Here is a 17852-nt window from a genome sequence, read left to right as displayed (position 1 = left end):
AGGCCCAAAAATGTATATAAAAAAAAACTATCTATGCCATAGACATATTCCACTTTAGCGATAGAAGTCAGAACATGCAAGACATTGTGATGATAATATTTTGAAAGGTATTAAAGCAAAGTGACACATTTATTTGGACACACCTGATACAGTCAACACCTAAAAAGTAGCCAAAAAAAAAGGAGCACAATAGCCCCTCCTACTCAAAGCGCTTCAGTTCATGAAAGTCTGCTCCTCCCCCATGTTAGACTCAAAGGAGAAGTTATAAGTAATACCTTATAGCCGATGATCTACGGCGTTCTGATCCTGATGCGGTGCCGTCTGAGTACTGCGGCTCGACTCTGTGAATCTTTTATAGGCCGCCATTACATTATGTATGGATCTTTTATAAAGGCCATATTGAGATCCCCACTCAACAAGAAGATACGTCTGTGTCATCCATTAAGATGCCAAAGATCTTAATTAAACTCCATTGTCATTAATGAGAGCTCCACAGCAGGTCTGGACGGGTTTCGCCAACAACAAGACCTCATGTGACCCCTGCCCATGTGCGTTCAGAACTGAAACATCCCAACTTCCTAAAAGAAAGTACCCAAGGGATTTAAGCAGTTCTATTTTCATCAATCGTATATCTTTGTGAAGCTCCCCAGAGGTTTTGGATATTAGATCCTAACATTTAATAAACAGAGACGGGTTATCAGCTCTTTCTGCGTCTATTTCTCTGTCTTCTCTCCGTCTCCATCCCTCTCCTGTGTTGTGTTTGATGTTCTGCTTGTAGTGCATGCTTGTAATGCTTCATGGCTGCATTTTTCTTTTTTTCAACTTACTTTCTGAAATGCAAACTAACATATTCGCCTGCCGTCCCGTCATGGAAGTGGCACTGTTCAAACCTCCCTTATGTGTCCTGTTTTTATCTCCCAAGCTCACTATCTGGATAAGGTAGTGAAAGGTATGACATTCCTCCTTCCTTCCTTCCTTTTTTGCCCTCCTCTCATTGTAAGTCCAGCCAGCATTAACAAATCATGCACAGTGGCCATGCTCTCCCCTACATACAAACAATCTTTTTGCTCCAAACAGCTCATTCCACACACCCCCACTCCTCACTGTCTTTGTAGTAATTGCTACTTAGCACCTTCGCACCTGTTAAGTCAAGTTGTGCTGCTTTCTTTATATTTGAGATGTTTGGCCTGCGTGCGTCTTTGCTGTCTCAACAGGGAGACGTTTGAAAGCGGCATTCATAACCTGTGCCATGCATTATAAATGAGAGTCCAGCTGGGAGCAGAGCCTGATAGGTGCTGAGGCTGCATCCTCTCTAATTAAAAGAGCTCACGGTCTGGCTGGTGCTGGGTAAGCAGGGCGTGGCGCGACCGAGCCTCTCCGCCATCACAACCCGCGCGCTCTTTCCTGGGAGCGGACCACCTGGCATGAGACCGATTGCCAGAGGAGTTTCTCCAACGCTCGCAGCCCTGCGTCTGGAGCCGGTTCAGGCAGGCTTGGGCTGGGCTCTGCAGGGGCTTATCTCAGAACGTACTGCCAATTAAAGGAGAAATGGTGCCAACACACAGATTGGTTCTTTATATATCATTATAACAAGCGTTCTGAGCTTATTAATCATCCAGCTCCACTGGCCTTTGCAGCAAAAGACAAACTAATGCCAAAAGTTACCAAAAAAAAGTTTTCACATTAACAATACCCAACCATCATCAAACTTTATGATAAAGGTATACATTTGGATCTCACGTTAAAATGTATTTTTATTAGGCATTTATAAGAAATGCTGTTAAATTCAGTATCAATTTACTTTGCAGGTCACATTTTTGTGTTAACAAATAATTGAAAAACACATTTTGAGCAGTTTCACAGTTGGGTTAAACCATAAAAGTATAAAAAGTGGGTTCAAAAACATTAAGCTGAGCTTTTTTGCACATTGATTACAAGATATATCAAAACACTATAATATATATTTTATATGATATAATAAATTGCTATATATATATATATTGACATAAATATGGAAATTTAAAGAAGAGTTTTTAGTGTTAAAAGACAGCTATACGCTGAGTTCACAATGCATGGGGATTGACCGCGGACGAAACGCGAACCGACGCGGAATGACGCTTTCATTTGGTCCCCTTGTTAACCTATGGTGTAGTTGACACAAGATGCAAAGCGCCACAGTCCTCGGCGGTCGGCTCGTGCCATGCCGCGATCATTTTGATACCTTGTCTATTTTTTGCGCAAGCGATCCGTGCCAATCCCGGCAGGAAGTTTCGCCAAGACAAAACCTGCTCAATATTCAAAATATAACCAATTTTTCATAAAAAATACGATCATATTTTTGTATCTAAACAGACTGAGATGACAATAAAGACACAAATGACGCACGGCACATAAAAACAAACAGACACATACATACACAGACACTGAGACACACACAGATCAATGTAGTGGGCTGACTACAAAGTGGCGTTGTGTGGTTTTAGTTATCTAAAAACATAATCAACGAGAGAGAGGCAGAGAGCAGTTGGAGACACGTCAAGATGGACGATGTCAAATTATTAGAAGCTGTAAATAACCACAACTGAGCAGAATCGCCTGTCGACCGTCACAAAAAAAATACGCATCTGGTGTGAACTGGAGGTGAAGCGGATTCCGCCAACACTCCGCGCTCACACTGCTTCGCAGTGCCTCCACGTCCGGTGTGAACGTTAGATCTACAGTAAATATAACAAAGCTTCTGTACATAGATTTCAGGTTCTGCAACATAAAGAAATAGTCATCTAACTTCCATTACCTTTCTAGTCAGCACATGTGTTTTATAAGCACAATATGAGGAAAAATCTCAATGTGTGATATTTATGATCAATACTGCAATGAAGATATGACATGACATACATGAATAAAAAAGCAAAATAAAACAACTAAGGCATTATTTGCATTTTACTGAACAGCTTTATTTAAATAAAAGTTAACATAACTTAAATTTGACTCCCTTGCCTACATAATTCAATAAAGTAAAATGGGTCCAACCAGTTGGTGAAGACTCAATTTAATTAGTTAAATACTTCAAGCTAACATAAGATTGGTTTAGCATGTGTGTAAGCATTTATTGCAACTTACAACCTTTTTTTTTTTTTTTTTGCAATATTGAAATTACAAAGGCTGATATCGCACTGTTGATAAATCTTGCAATTTATTGTGCAGGCATAACAGATTTAGATTTTTTTTTTAAAAAGTTCTGATTTTTGTGGTTTTTTTTTTCATTGTTAAAAAACCTTTAGCTTTAAAAAGGCATTTTGAACTATTTGACCACTAGATGTGGTGAAATCTAGAAGGTACATGACATATTTTGAAATAGTTTGAATGAATATTAATGAGCAGCTAGCTTCCATTTTCTTTACATTTAGCATCTGTGCTTAAAAAACAGCTACGATTAGCTTGATTCTAAATAAACCATGACGCTCATTTTTTTCTCTTCTTTTGGTTGTTTAATAACTTAGAAGAATGCATAAAACAAATTTTGATCCATGTTTGACCATTAGATGTGGTGAAATAAGTAGGTACGTGAAATATTTTGAAATAGTTTGAATGTAGGGCAATCAGCAGCCCACTTCTTTGCTTTCAGCTATGTGCTTTATAAACAGCTACAGTCAGATGCGAAATAAACAACAAGTTAATTTTTGATTGTTTAATAACTTAGAAGGATATTAAAACTGTAAAAAAGAAAAAAAGGATTTTTTAAAAGTGATCTTTACCACTATATGAGGGGAAATTAGTCAGTAACGTGCAATCAGCAGCCAACTTTAATCATCTTTACATTCAGCAGGTGTGCTTTATAAACAGCTACGATTAGCTTGATGTTAAATAAACCACAAAAGAATCATTTTTCATTGTATATGACTTAGAAGAATGTTAAAACTGTAAAAAAAAAAAGTCATTTTTTAAAAAAGTCATCTGTAACCACTATATGAGAGGAAATTAGTTGGTAAACACCAATCAGCAGCCAACTTCCATCATGTTTATAAGTGACTCCAATTTGTTTTAATGCTAAAAAAATCTTTTTTTTCTATTTTTGATTGTGTATTATCTTAAAAGCATGTACAAACTGTAATAAAGTCATTTTTAATACCTTTAATCTCCTCATGTGGAGACATTAGTGGGTAAATGAAAGTTGGGTCATTTAAAAAAACTAGTGTTTTCCTGGAACTTATAAAATGTACATTTAATTAACCAAATTTAGAGCTCAGAAATGATGCAAGTAATCCTATTTAGAAGTCTGTAAATAAAAAATGTTTCACCTGAACAAAGAATACAGTTAAATGTTGAAATGCTTGGGCGTTTCTTTTTGAGCAGGAGAAATGTTTCAGGACTAAGTAAAAAAATGCGGATGTTTCATTGATCTGCACTGTGAGTCATGTCGTAATCCCATCCTCACTCTGTTGCATCCATCAGCCGATGGTGGAGCGTCTCTGCCCGCTGCACCTTCCTCTCCTCTCTTCTTCCTCCTCCTCCTCCTCTTGTCTGTGTGATGTCGGAGCACCGAGAAGAGACAGCTGCCCTTGTCTCTCTAGTTGAGAAAATGGGTCAGCTTAGCATTCTCGCTATCAAGGCAACATGTTAACAGCACAAACTGTGACAGACTTGTCTTTTAGCATTTTATCTTCTCAGGCTGTGTACATGCGGTTCAGCATCAAGCATCTTCAGAGAAATTGGCAGGATAATCCCTCTCACCCGTGCCCTCGTAGAGACCAAATTCGCCTGTAGATTCCCTGGAGTTGCACGCCTGATGCACAGTTAGTCCACCCAAGCCGAAAGCAACTCAGCCCGAGTCATTTCACACTGAGACACTTCATGCAGCCTCTGCTGCTGGTAATGACGGAGCACCGTTTCTGTTTTTCAAGGGGATAATCTGCAAATAGTACGCTAACTGATTTGTTGTTGTTGTTGCTTTTTTTTACTTTTATTATAACGTAGCTCAAAATATGTATCTTAACCTTTCATTAAAAAAATTGATAAAAAATAATATATTTTGGGGAATTAATACGTTTTATAAACTATTTAGGCCACAAAAAATGGAATATCACTTTTGAATGAGAAATAGATAATATCAGTTATTAGTATAAATGATCTGTTTGGTGATTTGGTAAGTTTTAGCTCTCAACAATGTTAGTTTAAGATGCGAAATGTTTGACATAAAGTTTTAGAAGGGAAAAAAATAATTTACCAAAACATAATTTATTAACTATTTATTACTGTATTATAAAGAGTTAATTATTAACTAACAGCATTTTTTTCGGTTACACTTTATAATAACTCAGTTTTACCTAGTCAACAAATTGTTAATAAACTATTAATTAATGAGTTATAAATGACTTGTTAAATAGCGGTTATCTTAAGATTAAGTAGTAATAGATCGTGAATAAGCTGTTATTAAATCACTTATTAACATAACTTTAACGTTGATACTATTCAACATTTATCAAGTTTTAGTAAATCAGCAACAATTCAAACTTTAGAATAATGGTTCTATAGCATATGTTAACTATTAACTGATACATAACAAGTTGTTACTAAATAATTTACTAAACACTTGTTCATGATCTCTTATTAATCAATAATGTACAAATATAAATCATGGACATATCATGACCAAGTCATTTATTGCTTGCTAACTAACAGCTTGCTAATTAGCGAGTTAGCTTGCTCGTCCCATTTATAAATCTGTTAACTGTTATTTAGAACTCATTAACAGTTTATTAATGATTTATTAATTAGCTAACACAAATACTTATTAAAACTATAGCTGGGTTTCCATTACACATAGGCACAAAACTTTATCGAAATTCTAGAAATGTCACAAAAACACAATTTCGGAATTATACTGTTTTCATTTAATCCTAATTTTGTGAATAAACAAAAACCAACAAACGCTATAAGTCACAAACACAACGATGGATGTGAAAAATACTTGGATTTGCAGAAGATACATTTAAATTTCTGCTAAGTAACTAGCTCTCATCATCATCTATCAAAGGAGACGACGGCGTCTTATTCAGGCCACGGTGGAAACGGATGAAGAGATTTTGGGAAATTGTGGTTGTTGATTTTACAGAGGATGTGGATCCAACAATTCCACATGACACGCTGAACTTTTGATGAGGTGGTGGGACCTCTTGTGGCGCCCGCTAGTGAAGCGTAATATCCAGTTGTTGGTCATGTGACTTATTTACTAAAAAAAATGTTTCCATTGCAGTTTTACAAAATACATCAATATCGATATGCCTCAAGAGCCACTTCCTCAAAGCACAGAAACATTTTGATTTGTTTTTTTTTTTATTATTATTATTTTGACTTGTTTTCGTTAGGCAAATTTATTATTGCAAATCCAGTTTGCGCAATTTCATAGTCAATGGAAACACATCGACTTCTTTTTCAATACAGTTAGTAGTCATTTAAAAATGTAGCATCAACAGATGAGTTAGCTCCACTATACAATTTGCTAAACTTTTCCTGCCAAAAGCAATTTCAAGATGTCATGGGGGAGCCATTTTGAAATGAGTAGGAAAAGCCATTTTACTGCCCCTAGTGGAATGATGATGAACTACAGGGAAGAAAACTTGGACCAAGTTTTAGAAAATGGGTTTTTAAGAAAAGTTTGGATTATGCTAATGAGGTAGGAGTCTCAGAATTGTGTCCATCAGATATGAAACGAATTGTTATTTAGGGTTAATAAAGGTTTTGGATTAGAAAGTTGCTTTAAAAACAACAAGAAATGTAAGCGTGTGTCACATATCTCCATAGCCGGTTGTATTGGTTCAGGTAGTAATAATAGTATATTGATTATAAAGAACGCACTGATCTGATTGTAGTGTAAAGGGATATTTAAACTTGGAAACAAGTGTACCTTGCTGATTTAATTCAGCAGAGTCTTCCTGATAAACTTAGTACAAACATTTTTCTCTTCTTCTCATGATATCCTATTTTGACCTTTTGTCTTTATCCTTTTTATTTTTTATGTCACACAGAGGGCTGTCCTGGTTTGTGCAACGGCAATGGTAGGTGCACTCTGGGTAACGGCGGCTGGTATTGCGTCTGCCAGCTGGGCTGGAGGGGCACTGGCTGCGACACCTCCATGGAGACGGCCTGCAGTGATGGCAAGGACAACGATGGAGGTAAAAGTCAGACAGACAGGATTTGACAGTAAGATTAACCACTTTTTCTGTGCTTGAGAGCGTCCCAGAGCTGCTCCGCGAACCGCCAGGAGCGAGCTGGCTTTTAACAGGGAGAAACCTTGAGCAAACCTCGGGATTTATGGGAGGGAAGGGGGGGTTGCTTGGAGCAGAGAAGTGGGGGCAGAAGAGAAACGCAAACAAGCATATGGATCTGAGGGCTGCATAATGATGTGCAGCAAATACATGACAAAGCAGGAACCTCTGGGGCCAAAAAGTAAAGGTGACATTCGTGCGGCTGAATTGCAGTTTTTTAATTTGTGGTGGGAAAAAAAAACAAAAATCAATCCCTGTAATATGAGGTTTGGTTTTATTTTTATGTTTCGTACATAAGGAAGTTTCACAGTGATGGGTGTGGCTGAGCGCTTCAAGCTGTGTGAATCCTGGCTGTCAGACAGATCCAACCCTCGCACCATTCCCTTCCAAAATCCCACGGTGGTCGTGACCAAAGAAGAAAAAAACCCCACAAGTTGTCACCATTTTTTATTTATGGCCCAGTCTATTTATGTACAGAGGAGAAACAGACTCTTGATCTGATCACCGAGACCCCACCGGGATGTTTGATATTTGAAGTGTTAAAGAAGCAAGACACCGGGACAAGTTTTTATTTGAAAAGCAGAGCACTTGGCCCGCGGCCCTGAACATTGGTTGGCCCCAGGAGGAAGTCTTAGCTCTTCCTTCTAACTAGCCCTGAGCAGAGCCAGGCACAAACATGCAGCTCCAGCCGGGGGGGCGCTCCACTCCTGAGGCCAAACGGGGAAACGTGACTTCCTCTCCTTTAGACCTCGTTCTCATCTCCGGTTGAGCACCAGCTTTCTCTTTATTTATGCTGCAGCTTCCCATCACCTTCGCAGGGACCCGAAACTCTCAGTGGAGAAAGTAGAACGCTGTGAGGGATTGGACTAACTCCTGGCAGCAGGCTTTATCTTTATCACCCATCTGGGCTGATAAGCGCCTGGAAGCAAATGGGGAAGGCTGTGGAGCCGCTTCTGCAGAGTAAAGAGCGCGGCGCAGCAACTTTCTTTTGAGGATTGTTGTTATCTAAGTGGCTGACGGAGGACATGGAGTAATAATTAGATGAAAATGCAGATCCGTGTTACTTACAGAGGACAGGGCAAGCCCTAAAGCTGCATTCACACCGGGCGTGATTTGGGCTGCAGGGGTGTCGAGTGTAAACGCTAAATCAATGTACAGACACGATCTGAGGTCCTGCGGCATGATTTGGTAATCGGGTGTGTCAGTAGCACGATTTGAGCAACGCAATTTGGACAGCATGACGCTGCGAGGTTGATATGACTCGTTAGCCAATCAGGGACTCAGCTTTATTAACGGACACAAAAAGAATCCAATATGACCGCTCAATGCAGGGATTTTCGTCCTGGACTTCCATCCATTTTGTTAACCTGCCCGGGCTGCGGGGTCCCGGAGACTTTCCCGGCTACTGTTGGGCGAAGGCGGATACACCCTGGACAAGACGCCAGCATGTCACAGAGCTGATGGAGCTGGAGCGATCGAGCGCGCTACGCTAGCCGGCCGCTTGGTGAACAGTGTACCAAGCAGCTCCACCCAGGGGCCGACAGATGTACTAGCCCCTGGGTGGCGGAGATCACTGCGCTGGCCCACGGGCAGTTAGTTGCCCAGCAGACGGAAACAGAGCAATTGCTCCATCAAGATAAGAATAAAAAGATCCTACAGTTTTATCTTTATTTTTCTCCTCTTGGGTTAGAAATTCTTCAAATTGGACAGACGGCGATAACAAATCCAAACAGCCATCATCCAGGTGCACCTCTCACTGCAGGAGTGAAGTACACCGCACCAGGAGAGACTCTGAATGATCTGGTGAACTCAGACACGATGACTTGCTTGCCAGTGACTCTGTAGAGCTCTCCAAAACATTTCAACCCAAGCTACTCGCTCAACATCATCCATGTTTTCCATGATGTGGTAATGAATGAAGTTCTCCTCCCAACATGCAGCCGGGGCGTCAAGTAGTTGAGGACATTTTAGGGCAGGCATCAAGCATCCATTGTGAATGTAGCTTAAAACAGGGGGGCGATTGACTCAACAACAACGAGCCCCAAATGAATACAAGCCAGGTTCCCAAATGCAAAACATCCACAGACAACCCAATGAGGAGTTAGAGTGTATCTGTGCAAATAGAGCTGGGAATTTAAGCAAAAAAAGATCACAAACCAATACCTATTCATCCCCTGAACTACTCCAAATCAATGAGATGGATTTGTCAGAGAAAGGAGCTGTGTTTATGAGAGAGAGTGAAGTCAAAAATGCTTTGGAACGAAAAACAAGAGGGTTCAACAGCCTCAGTTTTACTGAATCAGTTAGATTTTATTACAACTTTTTACAGTATCATTTCATATTTACCACAGTTTATGGGAGTGATTCTCAACCAGTAACAGACATGACACCTGAGGGAAAAAAAGAGGGTTTTTATTTTTGTTTTGTGTCTGATTCTGAAGGAACTTTTATTTTGAAAACGACTGGATTCTCCTCCACATCTGAGTCATTCTATTTTATTCTGTTTTATTGAACCGGCTGCACCGACCACTGAACTGAAGAAAATTAAAATTAAGAAAATTAACAAAAACAAACCGACTTGGAAAGTTTGTTTTCACAGAAAAGAGCCAGAGAGGAAACAGAAGTTTTTGACTTAAAAATTAAAGACACCTGCATTTAACAGCAAAAAACTAGGAATCTTTAATCCAAATATGGATTTATTGCTACACTTGTTCCCACAGACCACAAAAATAATGTGGAGTATTCAGTAACCAGCTGTGTCATGTTACGAGGATACCGTTAATGAAATTGTTTAAACGGTAAATACATGTTTATGATCATACTTTGATGCGAAAATAACAGTATTAGTGATTTTTTTCCCTTGTTTTAATCTGCTGCACCAAAAAAATCAGGCCAGAAAATAGCTTAAACTAAAACTAAAATAGCTTTAACGTTGACAGTTATGGTTTAAGAGACTATCTATATCATATTTTAATAGTTCATACATAAAATCTAAATAAAGTAAAAGCTACAGCAGATATTTTACAGCAGATAAAACTTTACCCTCAAAGGTTGAGGGCTTATATCATGCTATTCTAAGCCTTTGAGAGTAAACTATATCCATATATATGATCATATGTTATCTTTGGCACACAAGAGAATAAAGTATTGATGATAAATTAGCTATTTTCATGAACTTTTTTTCCTACCCGTAAGTAAAACGCCTTGACGACTGAGACTCTGCCTTTCGCTTCGTGTGGGTGGCGCCCATTTAATGATGTCAGCCTAGAGCCGGCCTCATTAGCATGTCTACGTTTCACTCACGAAAAGAAACATCTGAACTTTTGCAAAGATGAATGTGCATATGTAACGTGAACGTTTTTACCGATCACTTTTAGCTCTACCAAACATGTGTGTGTGTTAGCCTGGAGGCGGAGCTGGTGGCGCAGACTCCTCCTGGAAGGGGCGGTTCCCCATTTTGTGATGTCACAATTTGAGGAGCCCTCCATTTTTGTGGACTGGTAGGGGTTGGTGCTCAGATCGCAGGGTTTTAGAGGATCAAAATACTGTTGTAGAGTTGTTCATAGTGATAATTTAACATTATAAAACACTTAAAAGCTCAAAAACATTTTTTTTAACATTTAAGGGAAGCTGGAGGTTTAAAAAAAATCGGACACCCGTTTCAGCCTCGTACAGTCTGATTTGTGAAAATATTGTCTGACATCTAACATTTTTTCCTACAATGTCACACAGTCCGTGTGTTTATCCGTTAATGAATCGGTTTGTGTGTGTGACCCCTTTGACCTTGTCAGATGGCCTGGTGGACTGCATGGATCCGGACTGCTGTCTGCAGGGGAGCTGTCACACCACCTCGCTGTGCGTCGGCTCGCCGGAGCCGCTGGACATCATCCAGGAGACGCAGATGTCTTCCGTGCACAGCAACCTCCAGACCTTCTACGACCGCGTGCGCTTCCTGGTGGGCAGGGACAGCACCCACGTCATCCCCGGAGGCAACCCCTTCGATGGAAAGTGAGTGATGTGCAGAATAAGTTCATTCACACACTGTTTATTTATTTATTTATTAAGCCGCTGCACACAGAATTCAAAGTTTTTAGGATTAGCCAAAAACAAGTTAGTTTGTGGTTTCGTCTTGATTCCAAAGCGACAAACGTTGACACGGTGACGGCAAACCTCACAACTGTCCAGCTTGTAGTTATTTTTACTAAAAGATTAAAGAAAACGAGTTAGCTGGAGGCTAATCTTGGCTTGATGGACTGGCGATGATGGACACAGATGTTCTGATCGTCCCGCAGCCTGAAACGCGTCCCATCTTCATGTACGATGATTACTTTTACTGTAATCCATCGGAGGCTTACTTTCTCATGCAGCGTGGAATCAGAGATCCTTTTACGCGAGATGCGGTGGATCTCCCATCAAACTGCTCTGATGTCTTCTCTTCGCCTCTTTCGCTTCTTGCCGGCAGTGTCACTTATTTTACTATTAAGCTGCTTAAACTGTTAAACTTTGACCTAAAATTAGCCGAGGATCAGATCTGTTTTCAAAGCTTTTCCTGGATCAGTCAAACACAGCAAACAATGTCGTTTTTAACCATTTATCATTGGAGATGTCACCAGTGACATGGAAATAACATGATCTTTAAACTGCCGTAACTCTTCCAGATAACCAGACGACGTTAGTAAATAGTGATCGGTCTGAATCGTCATTTTTAGGACAACCACTCTCACTAATCAGGACTGGGCCTGTTGGAAAGCCACACCCCTTCCACAAAAAGAAGGCTCGGGGAGAATCTGTCAATCAAACATTTTATATGTTCCAGCAAGCACCACTGAGAGATCTGATTGGTTAGTTTATAACTTGAATAACTTGGAATATGAAAAAATATTATTTAAAAAAAATTAGATCTGGCAAGAACATGTTGAAAAGAGGAACCAGAGCAAGAATGGTTATTCTGACATACAGAATGACTCAGAAATAGTTGTTTATTTCTCTATAGAAGTCTATGGATTTTCAGTTTTCTGGGATCAGCTGGTACTTCCTGTTTGGAAAGCAGGGGGGGAGGGGATGATGTGTCCAGTATTAATAGACAGTCAATGGTCGTAGAGAGGAGTGGTAGCGTCAAAGAGTGTGTCTTGCAGTTCCCTTGAAGCTTTTGCGGCCTTTTTAAGGGACATCATGAAAATGCAACGTACAGTTGTATTGTAAAGTACTTGTAGGACTAATTAAAGTAACACACTCTAATGATGTACAGGTGAGGCTGTCGTACAATGCTCTTTCGCTGCTCTCTAGTCCAGGGTTAGGCAAACTGCTAACTATTTATTCAAGCCTGCCAAACTGAAGTAATAATACTGTCTCCTCATAAATGGTGCACTGCTAACGTATTGACCTTTGTTATTTTGCAGAAATGTATTCTGAATTCATGTAGTGCGTGAAGATTTGTTGTTTTTCTGACGTTCATGTGTGTTTTCTGGGTCAGACGATCATTTTATTGATAATTCCAACACCACATAAACATAACTTTTCTTAAAATTCGTATTTTTACCTGGCAGACATAAACTAATTGGTGACATTGGCCCTAAAATAAAAATAAAAATCACAATTTTGAAAAAAAAAACCTCCAAAATGTTCTTTATAAATAATGTATATTTAAATCAAAATTAAAACATGTTTTCATGAAGATTCCTGACCTGTCTGACGTCACAACCAAATCCGAGTTCCCGATTTGTTAAAGTTTGACTTAACTGGCAACACAGGTTGAATGGCAAAACATTTTATATGAAGAGCCAAAAATGGTCGTGAAAACTAGCATAACCCTGTGGGAACATCAGAATTCTGAACGCAGAAGTCTGAAACATGCATTTACGTCAGAGATAGGCAACACCAGGCCTCGAGGGCCACATTCTTGCATGTTTTTCAATAGACTCTGCTCTCTCATGTTCTAATTGGCTGGACACACCTGAACCAGGTGAGGAGTCATGAGTAGGGCTATGGATATCTGGACATCCTGCAGACGCTGCTGCCCTCGAGGCCCGGAGTTGCCTATTCCTGATTTACTCAAACTTTTCATTGAAGTTGCCACTTCAACGAGTGTTGCCGAGGGCGGTGCGAACATAACTTGAGGCTTTAATTGTGAAAATGGTTGAAAAGTTACGATTATTCCAAAAACTGAAGGGTTAATTTACAAAGAAAAAATGATTTTCATGATATTATAATATATTATAAATAAATATCACAACAATGGCGTGCTCTGCCCTGCCTCATATTTTATGCAGACGATGTTTGGGTTTAATATGAGTGTCAACTGAAGATGTTCCCCTCCTGTCAGCCAACCAAAGTCTTCTGTTTGAGTCCGTTGTGTTATGGTGATCAAAGCAGTTGGTCACTTTATGAGCGGCTTTCTGCTAAAACAAAAGAAGAGACGCTTCAGATGACATTTCCCTTCATTGACATTTTTTTTCTTCTGGCTTTCAAAAAGCACTCTGCGTTTGGCGGTCCTCCACCGGACAGAGGCGTTGAGTAATCCTCTTGTCTCCCTCACAAGATGCAGCCATAAATAAGTAAAAAGCCAGAATCCAGAGATGAGCGGTGAGATTGTAGGCTCGGCTCACCTAAAAATATCAGTGGTGATCTATTATTCATGCTTGGTATTCATTCCCCGCCCACTGACAGATATGAGCCGTTATGACAGGAGGTGGGGGGGCTTCAGAGGCACTCTCAGCTTCTCCCCTCCTCTCACGCCCACCTTGGTCACATGATCGGCTCTGTATTGATCCACTAGCCACTTCCTTGTGCGAGTAAGCACGCCAGGCTGCTATTTCTGATGTTTTCCACCACAGAAAACTTGCATCTGCCACTGCATAAAATGTCTCTGTCCCCCCCCCTCCAACACATAACACAAAAGGCCGTCCAGCCCGGCAGCTGAAGCTGACCAGAATATCAAACAGCGACTTTGTCTACGGAGCAATTTGGGCGATGATTGAAGCTGGTTCAGCACAGCGAGGCTGAAGTCATCCCATCCATTTGCAGCCGCCACGTGCTGTTATAATTTTATTTAGGAGTCTTTTATCAGAGTTTAGCCATTAATGTCAGACAAAAAAAGAGTTTTCTTCTCGGTCTATCTATCAGCATCTCCCGCAGCATTATAATTTACTTTAAAGTGTTCTGCTTTTACTCTCAGAGAAAACTAAGTAACATGCAGACAGGAAAAGAAGGGCTCTGCAGCCTCATGCTTCACATTTGCAGCAGGGTTTACCCTATAATGAAGCCATTTGCCCGTATAATGATGTTTTTGTTGTGTCTGGATAATGATAGTCTTTATTAGTCTTGGATTTTGTCTGACCTTCTTTTCTGTGCGTTTCTGAAAAATTGCTGTAAGAAAACAGTTTTTCTCACTTTTTTTTGCTGGAAGATGTTTTCTGTTCTGTAGTAGAACAACAGAGACTTACAGTTATGGTCATATCAAACGCCATTAAGGATACTTTTTCTACGTTCACCAAGTGCTCGGAAACGGACGTTCAAGTGACCACTTTCAATGAAAAGACTTAAACTAAGGTTGTAGGGAAAAATCGATTTGGCAATATATTGCGATATTTTGTTTGGCAATACTTGAAATGCTGACAAAATGATATTATGAGCATCCTTCAGTGTCTAACTTTGACAGCACACTGAGTCTCTTTGAGCAGCTCTACACCGTGACCAAAACAACAACAAGATCTCGTGAAAACCAGCTTGTGTTAAATGTTCAGTCAGGATGGTGGTTTTTGATATGTACTACTTAATTTTTAACTGGGATGGGTTCTGAACCAATACTTTGTACTACGTCTTTGCCAGTATTATATAAAAAAACGTATTTCTGTGCTTTGTAATGGGCTCAGATAGAAAAAAGTGATGCTGTCAAACTGTAAAAATTTGTTTTTAAATTGTTCTGTTATTGTCTTGAAATATATCGCAATACATATCGCATCATGAAACACATATTGTTATATGTATCGCATCATGAGACACATGTCATTATATACATCGTATCGTGAGACACACATTGTGATATGTATCGTATCGTGAGACACACATTATGATATGTATCGTATCGTGAGACATACAATGTGATATGTATCGTATCGTGAGACATACAATGTGATATGTATCGTATTGTGAGACATACATTGTGATATGTATCGTATCGTGAGACACACATTGTGATATGTATTGTATCGTGAGACACATATCATATGTATCATATCGTGAGACATTGTGATATCTATCGTATCGTGAGACACATATATGAATCGTTTTGTGAGACAGACATTGTGATATCTATTATATTGCTAGACACATATCATGATATGTATCGTATCGTGAGACACACATTGTGACATCCTTCGTATTGCTAGACACATATTGTGATATGTATCGTATCGTGAGACACATATTGTGATACGTATCGTATCGTGAGACAGACATTGTGATATGTACTAAATCGCCAGACTCCGCCTTTAAAACTCTTGTGTTCAAATGATGCTATGCAAATATTTAAGTCAGTTTTCAAGTTCTACCAACTAAATGGATTGTGTGCATAAAATGTGGAATTTTGACCAATCAGGGACTCAGATTTGGTAGTGACGTTTGGGTAGTGTGTTTTTGAAAACACGGAAGTTCTAACCAATTAAAAAGTGATCATGAAGGAGAAGTTAATTATTGCGATTGTGCCCGGCCAGAAATATATGTATGTAGCATTAAAGCAATCCCTAAAATTACAAGAACCTATTTGAATTATTCATTAATCTTTACACAGCTGAAAAATTCTGTGCCAGAAACGCTCAAAAATGTAAAATTAATTATTAAAGGTTTTTTTTGAATTCTCAAACCTCAGAAAGCATCAGCACCAACTTTGTGAGTGAGCGGGTCCTGTTTGAAGAGTCGACTGAGAGAAGCTGTTGTCAGGAAGTGATCTCATCGGGCAAAAAAGAAAAAATGTTGAAGTCTTTGTGGAAGTCTGTAGCAACTTATCTCGAGGGAGAATTCTGAACTATCATTTCTGAGTGAGAAAAAAATACAAGGAATGTCACTGTCTCTCCCCTGATTTGTGTGTGTGTGTTTTTTTTTTTTACATCATCCTTGTGTAAATGCACAGGACAGAATCTGTACAAAACAAACCCGGATAGGGTCAAAAGTTCAAGACGTCTAAAGGATTTGCTAAAAAAACACTCTCACAACAGCACTTCCATACCACTCAGGTTGGTTAAGTAAACAACTTTGATTGTAAAAACTATGAAGCATGGCGGTGGGAGGATAATACTGGGGGGATAATGTGACTTAGTCTTTATTATTCCAATCAGAAAAAAAATTTAGTTGACATTTAGAGGAAATTTACCAAAAAAGTTTTGTCCTCATTCCTATGAAACAAATTTTTATTTATAGGATTTTTTTTTTTTTTTAGATAAATTTCTTAAATAGAGACTACAAGTTCAGTCATTAATATTATTCGTCTCTTCTAAGTTGAGTAACACAAATTACATCCACTGAAATAAACAATTAAATGTCAAATTTTCAAGATATTGTCTGATTTTCTTACTAAATTCTGTCATGAAAATCTTTTTTTTTTGTCTTTTAAAGAAGTTTGTTTAAAGACCCACTCTGATGGAAACTGTTTTTGGTGTTTTTAACATCTTCTTGTGGCTTTTTTCTGATGATTAATAAGGAACTTAAGATTTCATCCCTGAGTATTTCTTTAATCAAACTGTTGTAGATCAGGAACAGATGAAAAATTACAGTATAAAAAAAGAGTTTATTTGTGACACACAAAACAAACCGGGTGGGCCACAACCTCCCTCCTCCGCGACGGGAAGGGGAAAAGGGGGCGGGGTTTCTCCACACCAACCAATTCAGAGGTGAATTTCTAATGAACTCCTGTTGCTCTGCAGAAACTATGTCCTAGAAAACTACAGATTTTTGGATTTTGGCTAAAAACGGCATAATTTAACTATTTAAAAATAACCGAAATGATTAGAATTTGATATTAGTTAAACAGACAAAAAAACCTAGAAGATGCTCACATCATCTTCTTATCTAAGACACTGAAGGAGCCTGAAGCGGGGAAGATGTCACGCTGAGTCCAGATGCTTCACCTAATGACTTTCCCCCAACACGTCCTCCGTTTGCCCTCTGCAATATGATCGATGACGAGACGGCTGCGGTGGGCTTCTCTGAACTAACTTTTTAACACGTGAATTCCCAGAGATGAGTAAAACTGTACACTAAGATGAAATCTTTGAGTTTTTCTGTTGTAAAAGCGAGAGTTACATATTCTAACCCTTGTTCTATCTGAGGCATGAAGTGGGGTCATCCGGACCCCAAAGATCATTTTGAAGATTACTTTTTTTAAGATTTTCAATCTGAATTTTGCCCACAGTATTTACCTCATTCCTATAGAACATATTTTCAATTTTAACCCTGCTATCTAATGGGGTCTAGATGACCCCACCCTTATCTTAATGTGTGATCACATCAGGATTTCGTGTCTGCCACGGACACCAGTGAAGATAAAAAGTCCTTGAAAAAGAAAATGTCAGAAAAAGAAGAAAGGTTTAGAAA

The 17852-nt window shown here is 39.1% G+C and overlaps 1 protein-coding gene across 10 annotated transcripts in view; it reads left to right on the top strand.

The window, feature by feature from the left end:
• tenm4 (teneurin transmembrane protein 4) overlaps positions 1 to 17852 on the top strand; it is a 264928-nt gene that overhangs the window by 169021 nt on the left and 78055 nt on the right. For 6 of the 10 annotated variants that reach the window (XM_036214986.1, XM_036214993.1, XM_036214991.1 and 3 more), the window contains 3 exons: positions 923 to 949; positions 7026 to 7172; positions 11057 to 11273. In XM_036214986.1, coding sequence (XP_036070879.1) covers positions 923 to 949; positions 7026 to 7172; positions 11057 to 11273 — 391 coding nt within the window. The remainder of the gene's footprint in view (positions 1 to 922; positions 950 to 7025; positions 7173 to 11056; positions 11274 to 17852) is intronic. The other 4 variants (XM_036214994.1, XM_036214992.1, XM_036214988.1 and 1 more) reach the window with 1 other exon arrangement.

Source organism: Oryzias melastigma, linkage group LG13 (genome assembly GCF_002922805.2).
Source record: "Oryzias melastigma strain HK-1 linkage group LG13, ASM292280v2, whole genome shotgun sequence".
NCBI classification, from domain to species: domain Eukaryota; kingdom Metazoa; phylum Chordata; class Actinopteri; order Beloniformes; family Adrianichthyidae; genus Oryzias; species Oryzias melastigma.
Note: the sequence above shows the minus strand (reverse complement) of the source record. Positions and strands in the feature narration are given on the sequence as shown.